Here is an 11,772-nt window from a genome sequence, read left to right on the forward strand (position 1 = left end):
ATGAACTGTTTCTGGATCGAAGGCCCCCTCAGGACCCCCACATGTCCCCATCCCATCAGCCCAAGGATCTGGCATAATGTTTTTGTGCTTCATGTTTATTTTAGGAGAGTACTGGGGAGTGGTCTGGTCTCTCAGGGATGGCACTCTGTGGGTCTGTATCGCGGTAGGAGTTGGAATGAGGTGCAGGGTGGGCTTCAGGAATGGCTGGATCCAGGTATCAGGTTGCTGACTGTCATGATTCGGGCTCATTTGTAATACGGCCTCTGTGTGTTGAGGTCGCTGTAGACATCCGATCTCTGACCCTGGAGCTCCTAAAGGAATGGGGGCCATCAGTGGAAGGGACCCACCAAATAAAATCCAGCCTTCTCCCAGTGGCCTACAAGGCCCCTGGCAGCTTCTTCAGCCTTATAGCCATGGAAGAGATCCGGATTTTATTCAAGTACATTCAGTGTTCCCCCTTCTTCTCTGCCTCATCAGTGTGCCCCAGCCTCAGGGACCCCGTGTGTGCTGTTCCCTCTGCCTGAAATTCTGTTCCCCTAGATCCCGTCTCCCTTCAAGTCTCAGCTCACGTCACCTCCTCAGAGAGGCATTTCTCAATTTCTCCTCTGTAGTTTCTTCCCCCCACACCCCAGCCACTGTCAAACAGCCTGTTTATTTCCTTTACTGTGCCTCCCAAAATTATTTTATTTGTTCATTTGCTTCAAGTTTGTCTTAACTAGGATATAAACTCTGTCACTGTGTCCCCAGCATCTAGCACTTATAGGTGCTGGACACATCCACAGAGGGAATGAATACATCCGGGTAACGCTTTGCCCTAAAATTTCACTGCCACCAGTAACTGGAAAGGCCCCTCGGTCTTCTGGATATCACAGAGCCAAACCCGAGATTCTTAGACTTCACAAAGAAACTTTATCCACAAGTGAGGTGAATAGGCAAAGCTGGTTGCAGACAGTATCTCAGACTTCACACAGCAGTGTTCACACTTAGGGTAGGGGGAGGATCTATGTGGCCCCCAAGGGCAGGCCTCAGACAGAAACCCTAAAATCATATATAATGACTAGTCTGGGCATGCATTCTTCAGGGGAGGGGTCTTAGAGAATCTCATGACCCCCTAAAGGGTTAAAAAGGAGCACTGACAGAGAGGTGGATAGATGACGAGATTCTCTTGTATACACCATAGTTTTTAAAAAGAGCTTCAGCCAGGCATGGTGACTCATGCCTATAATCCCAGCACTTTGGGAGACCGAGGTAACAGGATCTCTTGAGCCCAAGAGTTTGAGACCAGCCTGGGCAACATAGTGAGAACCTATCTCTACTTAAAAAAAAAAAAAAAAAATTAAGGCCGGGCGTGGTGGCTCACGCCTGTAATCCCAGCACTTTGGGAGGCCAAGGTGGGTGGATCACGAGGTCAGGAGATTGAGACCAGCCTGCCCAACATAGTGAAACCCCATCTCTACTAAAAATACAAAAATTAGCCAGGCGTGGTGGCATGCACCTGTAGTTCCAGCTACTCGGGAGGCTCAGGCAGGAGAATCGCTTGAACCTGGGAGGTGGAGTTTGCAGTGAGCTGAGACCACGCCATTGCACTCCAGCCTGGGTGACAGAGTGAGACTCCATCTCAAAAAAAAAAAATTAAAATAAAGAAAGAACGAAGAGCTTCAAGAATACTCAACCAGCATGGTTGCTTGTGCCTGTAATCCCAAGATTTTCGGAGGCTGAGGTGGGAGGATCACTTGAGACCAGGAGTTTGAGACCAGCCTGGGCAACATAGTGAGACCCTGGTCTTTTTTTTTTTTTTTTTGAGATGGAGTCTCACTCTGTCGCCGAGGCTCACTGCAACCTCTGCCCCTGGGTTCAAGCGATTCTCTTGCCTCAGCCTCCCAGGAAGCTGGAATTACAGGCGCATGACACCATGCCCAGCTAATTTTTGTATTTTTAGTAGACATGGGGTTTCACCATCCTGGCCACGCTGGTCTTGAACTCCTGACCTCGTGATCCACCCGCCTCAGCCTCCCAAAGTGCTGGGATTACTGGTGTGCGCCAGCATGCCTGGCCAAAAAAAAATTTTTTTTAATTATAAAGAACACTTATACTGCTCTCAGATTATATGCACAATTTTGTATTTTTTGTGTAGATTTTTCTGAGGAGTCTAGATTTTCTTAGTTTCTCAAAGGGATGCAGGGTCCTCAAACCCAAAAAAGAATTCTGGGACTCCTCTCTTTAGAGTTACCAAGGTAGGGCTGAATGACATTCTCTGCCCTACTGAGAACATCTCCCAGAAATCAGTCGTCCTAGGGCTGGGTTTCTTCCAGAAAATTACTGGCCTGACTTCTGGCAAGGCCTGTGCTTGCACTTACAAAGGCAAAGCCACTCTTTTTTTTTTTTTTTTTTTTTTTTTGACAGAGTTTCCCTGTTGTTGCCCGGGCTGGAGTGCAATTTCGTGATCTCGGCTCACTGCAACCTCTGCCTCCTGGGTCAAAGGATTCTCCTGCCTCAGCCTCCCAAGTAGCTGGGATTACAGGCATGCGCTACTACGCCCAGCTAATTTTGTATTTTTAGTAGAGACAAGGTTTCACCATGTTGGTCTCGAACTCCTGACCTCAAGTGATCCACCCACCTCGGCCTCCCAAAGTGCCGGGATTACAGGCTTGAGTCACCGTGCCCAGTCCGTCTTCACACATTTTAAGCTGACCATAAGCTTGTGGTTGATTATTCGGCCCAGTTTTGGACAGATGTCCAGTGTGCCTTCAAGGTTTGGGGGTGCTTTAGGGAGAATGGCTTTGAGGTCCCTCTGATGGCATGAAGGAGTATCTGGGGCAGATATCCTCCGGCAGGAGCGAAATGTGAGGAGGACAGTCTGGTTTTCTCACCTGATAAGGCGACTCGGTCTCAGTGATACGCTGTTTCCGGGTCGCCGCTGGAGGTGAGGGGTGTTCGGGGTGCAGAGACAGGCAGAGTGGTGAGTTGAGGGTGTTTTGTCATTTCCAAATCAGCACCTCCATTACCATCCCTTTGGATGTTTGAGATCTGGGAGCTTACCCCAGCCCCCCACCCCCATCTGGGCAAGTCCTCAGGATGTCCCCCACTAGCCCCACTCACCCTCAGCAGCCCCTCGCCCCCGAGGGACCAGCCGGCCCAGGAAGTACACAGCCAGGGCGATGAGCACTGTCAGCACCAGGTCCCCCAGCACGATCCCTGCCAGCACGCCCGGGCTCACCGTAGAGCAATTGCAATCTGCAGCACAGGGGTCAGAGGAGGTCAGTGTGTGCTGGGAACTGTGGGGAGGGGGTCAGAGGCAGGGAGGTTTGGAAAGGGTGCCGGAGGGACCGAGACAGAGAGGTCTCTGGGAGGTAGAGAGAGGGACTGCTGGGTCTAGGCCTACCGCTCTGGGCCTGGGCCTGGACAGGACGGAGACCTGAGGAGGAAAAAGAAGGTAAACTCAGGCACAGAGTTATGATGGGGGTCGGGCAGGCAAGTTTAGAAGCCAGGGAGGGTGGATCCTGACAGCCAAGAGGTTAGCAAGGGGGAGAATGTGTCTGGCAGGACTCAGGGGGCCGGCATCTGGGCCACCAGACTACGTGCGTTACTTCTGCACAACTTGTCCTGTGGCAACACCCTTAGATGTCTCTTCTCCCCTGCTTGTAGTGGACGACAAAACTTGGGGGCTCGGGCTCTGAGAGAAACCCACAGGCTTTGGGAGGCTGGGGACCTGCTCCCATCCCAACACCCACTTTTGGTTCTCTCGTTCCACCCCGCTCCCTGCCCTACCCCAAGCTGAGCCCAGGGACCCGGGAGGCAGCTGCGGAAGCCCCCAACTCACCACCTACAGCCAGCAAGAGTGGCAGGAGCAGGAGCCTGCTGCAGGGTTCAAGTCCCCCCATGAAGCTGGATGCTGCTGGACACCACAGTGTAAGGGCCAGTGGGATGTGGCGCAGCGTCCAGGCAAGTGAAGGAGGAAGTCTGAGGCGGGTGGTGGCGGGAGGGAGGAGGGGGCAGGGGAGGAGAGACAGAAACAAAACCCAAGAAAGAATCAGGCCCAGACACCCAGGGGCCGTGCTGCAGCCCCTTAACAACTGGATGTGAAGGGCAAAGGGTACATGAAGTACAAACTTCACCTCCATCCCCAGTCAGGGGTCAGACATCGGCTTAACAGGGGGGTCAGTGTCACGACCTTCCTCTGGCTGATTGAAACCAGCTCTGCCTCTTCCTGGCTGGGCAACCTCGAGCAAGTTACTCAATCTTTTTTTTTTTTTCGAGATGGAGTTTTTCTCTCTTTGCCCAGGCTGGAGTGCAATGGCACGGTCTCGGCTCACTGCAACTTCTGCCTCCCGGATTCAAGTGATTCTCTTGCCTCAGCCTCCCAAGTAGCTGGGATTATAGGCACCTGCCACCACGCCCGGCTAATTTTTTGTATTTTTTTTTTTTTTTTTTTAGTAGAGACAGGGTTTCACCATGTTGGCCAGCTGGTCTCAAACTCCTGACCTCAGGTGATCCACCCGCCTCGGCATCCCAAAGTGTTAGGATTGCAAGTGTGAGCCACCGCACCCAGCCCCAACCTTTCTGAGCCTCAGTTTCTTCATCTGTAAAATTGGGAGTAAAACGGGACCTACTTTTTAGAGTTTTGGGAATTAAATGAATTAAAGTTTCGAGAACAGGGTCTGACACTTGTCAGCTTTTTAAAAGCCTCAGCTATGATGATGATTATTTAATCATCAAAACCTTGTGCTGTTTAAAGGATATTAAAAGAGCCATCAGCATGTGGGCACTAATGACATGCAGGCACTCTGTCCCAAGCGTTAAACCATTCAGTCCCCGCAATGCCCTTCTAGGGCACATGCTCTTATCATCCCCATTGTTCAGAGAGGTAGAGACACTTGCCTAAGGCTGCACAGCAAATCAAGGTGGAAATGGAACCCAAGACCCAAAAGCAGGTTTTTGACTAGGGGAGAGTCAGGGGGAAAAACAAAGATGAAAGATGGGGAAGGAGAAAACAGCGGCAAAGCTGAGAAAGAAGGTGAGAGTAAGGCAGTGACACAGACACAGAGGCGCGGCTGGCGGCTTGGGGAGAGGCAGGTGGCTGGCTCTCGTGCTGAATGAGGAAGTGGCTGGGAGCAAGGCCCAAGGGAGGCCACCCCAAGGAGACGGGGACTTCTAGCCCCCAGCTGGAGCCTGGGGCTGGGGAAGGAGGAACCTGAGGTTAGGGTGCTGGGGGATGAGACAGCTGCAGGAAGCTCCCCTCCCCCATCCACATGTCACCACCCCCCCACCCCCACCCCACCCCACCCCCCTCGCTCCTTGGGCCTGGGCTTAGGAGAAAAAAGGGGAAACTGGATTCTGATCACAGGGCAGATGCCCAGTGGCCCATGGGGGAGGGGAGGAGAAGAGATTTGGAGCCTAGAGGAGGGTCAGGTCCCAGCTCAGCCAACGGTCACCACTGTTCAGGCCTGGCTGAGTCCTGTCCCTTAAAAACCCAAGCCTCTCCCATTGTGTCTACAGCAAGCATGGAGGGAACAGATCTTGTAGGTCCTCCTGGGCACACCGGGCCACCCAAGGTGTTGGAGCTGAGTGGGCGAGGGGGCAGTCAGAGACCAGAGCAGGGCTCTGAGCCAGGAGGGCCCTGACCTGACTCAGGGGTTCACAGGTTTCCTCCGGCTGCAGGTGGGGAGCAGACTGTGGAGGCAGGGACTGGAGCAGGGAGGCCAGGCTGCTGGGATATTTGTGAGGATATTGTGAGGTCTATTAGAATAATGCCTGGTTGAGTTCAAGACCAGCCCAGCCAACATGGTAAAACCCCGTCTCTACTAAAAATTAGGCTGGGCACGGTGGCTCATGCCTGTAATCCCAGCACTTTGTGAGGCTGAGGTGGGCGGATCACGAGGTCAGGAGATCGAGACCATCTTGGCCAACACGGTGAAACCCTATCTCTATTAAAAATACAAAAAATTACCTGGGCATGGTGGCGGGCGCCTGTAGTCCCAGCTACTCAGGAGGCTGAGGCAAGACAATACCTTGAACCGGGGAGGTGGAAGTTGCAGTGAGCTGAGATCGCGCCACTGCACTCCAGCCTGGGCAACACGGCAAGACTCTGTCTCAAAATAATAGTAATAATAATAAAAGGCCAAGTGCGGTGGATCACGCCTGTAATCCAGCACTTTGGGAGACCGAGGTGGGCGGATCCCCTGAGGTCGGCAGTTCGAGACCAGCCTGACCAATATGGAGAAACTCTGTCTCTACTAAAAAATAAAAAATTAGCCTGGCGTGGTGGTGCATGCCTATAATTCCAGCTACTCAGGAGCCTGAGGCTGGAGAATCGCTTGAACCCAGGAGGCAGAGGTTGCAGTGAGCAGAGATTGCGCCATTGCACTCCAGCCTGGGCAACAAAAGCGAAACTCAGTGTCAAAAAATAATAATAATAATAATAATAAACTTTCACTCCTGCTCTAAAACTTACCTGGGTTTCTCACTCTGCCTTATGCCCCTTGGTCAAATTCTTTTTTGAGGAGGCAAGGATTGAGGTTGCTGCAGACCCCTATGGATTCACTGCTGCGAACATACTTCGGTACTATGTGACTACTGCTAAAAATTAGTATGTCCAGTCTCAAGTTCTGGGCTCAGTTTGATAAAAATCCTCCCTCGGCCAGGTGCAGTGTCTCACACCTATAATCCCAGGCGTGATTTTCGATTTTGGGACTTTAGGAGGCTGAGGCAGGTGGATCACCTGAGGTCAGGAGTTCGAGACCAGCCTGGCCAACATGGTGAAACCCTGTCTCTACTAAAGATACAAAAAGTAGCTGGACGTGGTGGCAGGCGCCTGTAATACCAGCTACTTGGGAGGCTGAGGCAGGAGAATCGCTTGAACCTGGGAGGCAGAGGTTGCAGTGAGCCAAGATCGCACCATTGCACTCCAGCCTGGATGATAAGAGTGAGACTTTGTCTCAGAAAAAAAAAATTCTCCCTCAGTCCTTCCGCATCAGCCTCCTAGTCTCATCCTCCCCACTTCAGCCAGGCCTGGGCTGTCCCCAGAAGATATTCCCCAAGCACCATCCAGTCATATGGATGTGGCCATAGGGGCTGGAGTCAGGGTCCTAGAGCCCCACCTTTAGTTGCTGAGATGTGGGAAAGTCCAGGGGGTCCCCAAGGAATTGACTCGGGTGGTAGCAGACATCTGTGGGCTATGTGGGCTCTTTACTAACCAGAAGTGGAATATTTCAACATTTTAGCAACCAATACAACTGTGCTGATGCAGACCACAGGTGGCAGGTCTGGGCTGGCCTCTGGGCTAGAGGACAGATAAAACACTCTCTTTGGCTGGGCATAGTGGCTCACACCCGTAATCCCACCACTTTGGGAGACTGAGGCCGGTGGATCACTTGAGGTCAGGAGTTTGAGACCAGCCTGGCCAACATGGTGAAACCCCGTCCCTACTAAAAAATACAAAAATTAGCCAGGCGTGGTGGTACACATCTGTAATCCCAGCTACTCAGGAGGCTGAGGCACAAGAATCGCTTGAACCTGGGAGGCAGAGGTTGCAGTGAACTGAGATCACACCACTGCGCTCAAGCCTGGGCAACAGAGCAAGATTCTGTCTCAAAACAAAACAAAACAAAACAAAACAAAACAAAACAAAACAAAACAAAACCCTCCCTCTTTGGATGAAGGAAGAAGCTGAGATTCAGGGCACCCAGCAATGAGGCGTTGCTCCAAGACACTGCCAGACTCCTGGAAGCTGAGCTGAGGGCCTCCACACAAGATCAAGAGGTGAGTGTCTCACCTTTCTAGGCGGCAGGCCAAGAGTTGGGGAAGCCAACGCTGACTTTCCCAGAAACCAGGCAGTGTGTCGGCCTGTGACCAGCTCACTTCTGTGGAAGCTACAGTCCCTCCCCACTCTCCCAGCTTCCACACTGACCCCTCCACAGCCTGTCCTCCTCAAAGCAGCTGGAAGCTTTGTAAAACATCAGATGAATAGAGGCCAAGGCAGAAGGATCGCTTGAGGCTACAAATTCAAAACCAACCTGGGCAACATAATGAGACCCTGTCTCTAATTCTTCTTTTTTTTTTTTTTGAGATGGAGTTTTGCTCTTGTTGCCCAGACTGGAGTGCAGTGGCACAATCTCCGCTCACCGCAACCTCCACCTCCCGGGTTCAAGCAATTCTCCTGCCTCAGCCTCCCAAGTAGCTGGGATTACAGGCATGAGCCACCATACCTGGCTAATTTTGTATTTTTAGTAGAGACGGGGTTTCTCCATGTTGGTCAGGCTGGTCTCCAACTCACAACCTCAGATGATCCGCCTGCCTCGGCCTCGCAAAGTGCTGGGATTACAGGTGTGAGCCACCGTGCCCCGCTCTAATTCTATTTTTAAAAATAGGCAGGGTATGGTGGCTCATGCCTGTCATGCCAACACTTTGGGACACCAAGGCAGGCATATTATGTGACCTCAGGATTTCAAGACCAGCCTGGGGGCCAGGTGTGATGGCTCAAGCCTGTAAATCCCAGCACTTTGGGAAGCCAAGGCAGGCGAATTGCTTGAGCCCAGAAGTTTGAGACCAGCCTGAGCAACAGGGCAAAATCCCATTTCTACAAAAAATACAAAAATTAACCCAGCATGGTGGCACCCACCTGTAGTCCTAGCTACTCCAGAGGCTGAGGTGGGAGGATCACCCGAGCTTGGGGAGGCAGAAGCTACAGTGAGCTTTGATTGCACCACAGCAGTCCAGCCTGGGCCACAGAGTGAGACCCTGTCTCAAAAAAGAAAATAATTAATTAATTAATTTAATTTAAAAATCAGAAAAATAGCCTAATTTTTAAATGGCCAAAAGATTTGAACAGACACTTCACTAAAGATAAGACGTGAAGGCCGGGCGCGGTGGCTCACTCCTGTAATCCCAGCACTTTGGGAGGCCGAGGTGGGCGGATCACCTGAGGTAAGGAGTTCGAGACCAGCCTGGCAAATAGGGTGAAACCACATCTCTATTAAAAACACAAAAATTATCTGGGAGTGGTGGCAGGTTCCTGTAATTCCATATACTCAGGAAGCCGAAGCAGAAGAATCCCTTGAACCCAGGAGACAGAGGTTTCAGTGAGCCGAGATTGCACCGCTGCATTCCAGCCTGGGCGACAGAACAAGACTCCATCAAAAAAAAAAAAAAAAAAAGGCCAGCGTGGTGGCTCACGCCTATAATCCCAGCACTTTGGGAGGCCAAGGCGGGTGGATCACCTGAGGTCAGGAGTTCACAACCAGCCTGGCCAACATGGTGAAACCCCATCTCTACTAAAAATACAAAAATTAGCCAGGCACGGTGGCAGGCATCTGTAATCCCAGCTACTTGGGAGGCTGAGGCAGGGGAATCACTTGAACCCGGGAGGCAGAGGTTGTAGTGAGCTGAGATCAAGTAATTGCACTCCAGCCTGGACGACAAAAGTGAGACTCCATCTCAGAAAAAAAAAAGAAGAAGAAGAGACGTGGATGGCCAGGAAGGCTGTGAAAAAGTGCTCAGCACTATTAGTCATTAGGGAAATACAAACGAAACCTCAATGAAATGTCACTGCACACCCACTCAAATGACTAAAATTAAAAAGACTGACCCTATCGAGTGTCAGCAGAAATGTGGAGCAGTTGGAAATCTCAGACACTGCCGGTGGAAATGCAAAATAGAGCAACCGCTTTGGAAAATAGTTGGTTGTTTCCTTTAAACATTCTGTAGTAGCTCACACCTGTCATCTCAGTGCCTTAGGGGACTAAGGTGAGAGGATCACGCGAGGCCAGAAGTTCAAGATCAGCCTGAGCAACATAGCAAGATACCGTATTTACAAAAATTGTTCTTTTTTTTTTTTTTTTTTTTTTTGAGACAGAGTCTCTTTCTGTTACCTAGGCTGGAGTGCAGTGGCACGATCTCAGCTCACTGCAACCTCCGCCTCCTGGGTTCAAGCAATTTTCATGCCTCAGCCTCCCGAGTAGCTGGGATTACAGGCACCCACCACCACGCCCGGCTAGTTTTTTGTGTTTTTAGTACAGGCGGGCTTTCACCATGTTGGTCAGGCTGTTCTCAAAGTCCTGACCTCAGGTGATCCACCCTCCTTGGCCCCCCCAAAGTGCTGGGGTTACAGGTGTGAGCCACTGTGCCTGGCCTAATTTTTCTATTTTTCATACAGATGGGCTTTCACCGTGTTGGTCAGGCTGATCTTGAACTCCTGACCTCAACTGATCCACCTGCCTTGGCCTCACAAAGTGCTGAGATTACAGGTATGAGCCACCCTGCCTGGCCCAAATTTTTTTTTTTTTTTTTGAGATGGAGTCTCTCTCTGTCACCCAGGCTGAAGTGCAATGGCTCGATCTCGGCTCACTGCAGCCTCCCCATCCCAGATTCAAGCTATTCTCCTGCCTCAGCCTCCTGAGTTGCTGGGATTACCGGCATGAGCAACCACACCTGGCTAATTTTTGTATTTTTTTAGTAGGGACAGGGTTTCGCCATGTTGGCCAGGCCGTTCTCACACTCCTGGCCTCAAGCGATCCTCCCACCTCAGCCTCCTAAAGTTCTGAGATTACAGGCATCAGCCACCATGCCCGGCCCCCAAAATTGTTTTAAATTAGCTAGGTGTGGTGGAGCGCACTTGTGGTCCCAGCTACTCAGAAGCCTGAAGCAGGAAGGTTGCCTGAACCCAGGGATTGGAGGTCGCAGTGAGCTATCATGGCACCACTGCACTCCAGCCTGGGTGACAGAAGGAGACCCTGTCTCAAGAGAAAGAAGAAAAGAAGGAGGAAGGAAGGGACAGAGAGAGAGGGAAGGAAAGAAAGGAGGAAAGAAAAGAAAGAAGAAAGAAAGAGAGACAAAAAGAAAGAAAAGAAAAAAGAAAAGAAAAAGAAAAGAGGCTGCGGGCGGTGGTTCACGCCTGTAATCCCAGCACTTTGGGAGGCCGAGGTGGGCGGATCACAAGGTCAGGAGATCCAGACCATCCTGGCTAACACAGTGAAACCCTGTCTCTACTAAAAATACAAAAATATTAGCTGGGCGTGGTGGCGGGTGCCTGTAGTCCCAGCTACTCGGGAGGCTGAGGCAGGAGAATGGCGTGAACGCAGGAGGCAGAGCTTGCAGTGAGCCGAGATTGCGCCACTGCACTACAGCCTGGGCAACAGAGTGAGACTCCGTCTCAAAAAAAAAAAAAAAAAAAAAAAGGAGGGGATATGTGATGTGTTCAATGATATTAGGGAACCCACTGAATCTCTAGGAGGGCCAAGAAATCAGTCCCAGAGCTACACAGATCAGATCCTACTCCTGCCTTGGGGAGCAAACACCTCAGCTCCACTGCTAAAGCGATCTGGGACCTTCTGTGAAGACTTCTGTCATTTGCATCAGACACTGGGGGAAGTTTGGCAGTTTCTAAGAAATTTAAACATAAACACACCATACAACCCAACACTCCCACTCCTAGGTATTTACCAAAGAGAAGTGAAAACGTGAGTTTATACAAAAACTAATACCATATATGAATAGTGGCTTTGTTCATAATTGCCCCAAACTGGAAACAACCGAACGTTCTTCAGTGGGTGAATGGATAAACAAGTTGTTTATCCATTTTTTTGAGATCCACATGGTGGAATACTACTCAGCAATAAAAAGGAATGAACTGTTTTTACTTATCTTTTTATTGGAGAAAGGGTCTTGCTCTGTTACCCAAGCTAGAGTGCAGTGGTGCAATCATGGCTCACTATAGCCTCAACTTATTGCGCTCAAGCGATCCTCCCACTTCAGCCTCCCAAGTAGCTGGGACTATAG

At 50.8% G+C, this 11,772-nt stretch overlaps 1 protein-coding gene across 3 annotated transcripts; it reads right to left on the minus strand.

Annotated features, from left to right (window-relative positions):
• Positions 1-79: 79 nt before the first annotated feature.
• On the minus strand, positions 80-5,064 carry TYROBP (transmembrane immune signaling adaptor TYROBP). Of its 3 annotated transcripts, XM_063615071.1 has the most exons (6): positions 4,116-4,199; positions 3,821-3,960; positions 3,383-3,415; positions 3,100-3,234; positions 2,871-2,917; positions 80-311 (listed from the first exon to the last, which is right to left on the minus strand). In XM_063615071.1, exons 2-6 carry the CDS (start codon positions 3,879-3,881, stop codon positions 246-248), a joined length of 342 nt encoding a protein of 113 aa, XP_063471141.1. In that variant the 5' UTR covers positions 3,882-3,960; positions 4,116-4,199; the 3' UTR covers positions 80-245. The 3 variants fall into 3 exon arrangements, with proteins under 3 accessions (XP_063471141.1, XP_055093119.2, XP_055093120.2); XM_055237144.2 differs by having other exon boundaries at positions 3,821-5,064; XM_055237145.2 differs by lacking the exon at positions 3,383-3,415 and having other exon boundaries at positions 3,821-4,296.
• Between the last annotated feature and the right edge of the window lie 6,708 nt (positions 5,065-11,772).

Source organism: Symphalangus syndactylus, chromosome 13 (assembly GCF_028878055.3).
Source record: "Symphalangus syndactylus isolate Jambi chromosome 13, NHGRI_mSymSyn1-v2.1_pri, whole genome shotgun sequence".
Lineage (NCBI taxonomy): Eukaryota > Metazoa > Chordata > Mammalia > Primates > Hylobatidae > Symphalangus > Symphalangus syndactylus.

Coding starts and splice junctions, on each gene's coding strand:
- TYROBP (XM_055237144.2), bottom strand. CDS start 4,121: ATGGAGGTGAAGTTTGTACTTCATGTACCCTTTGCCCTTCACATCCAG. Junction 3,416..3,820: donor ACTCTTGCTGGCTGTAGGTG/GTGAGTTGGGGG, acceptor TTTCCTCCTCAG/GTCTCCGTCCTGTCCAGGCC. Junction 3,235..3,382: donor CCAGGCCCAGGCCCAGAGCG/GTAGGCCTAGAC, acceptor CCTGTGCTGCAG/ATTGCAATTGCTCTACGGTG.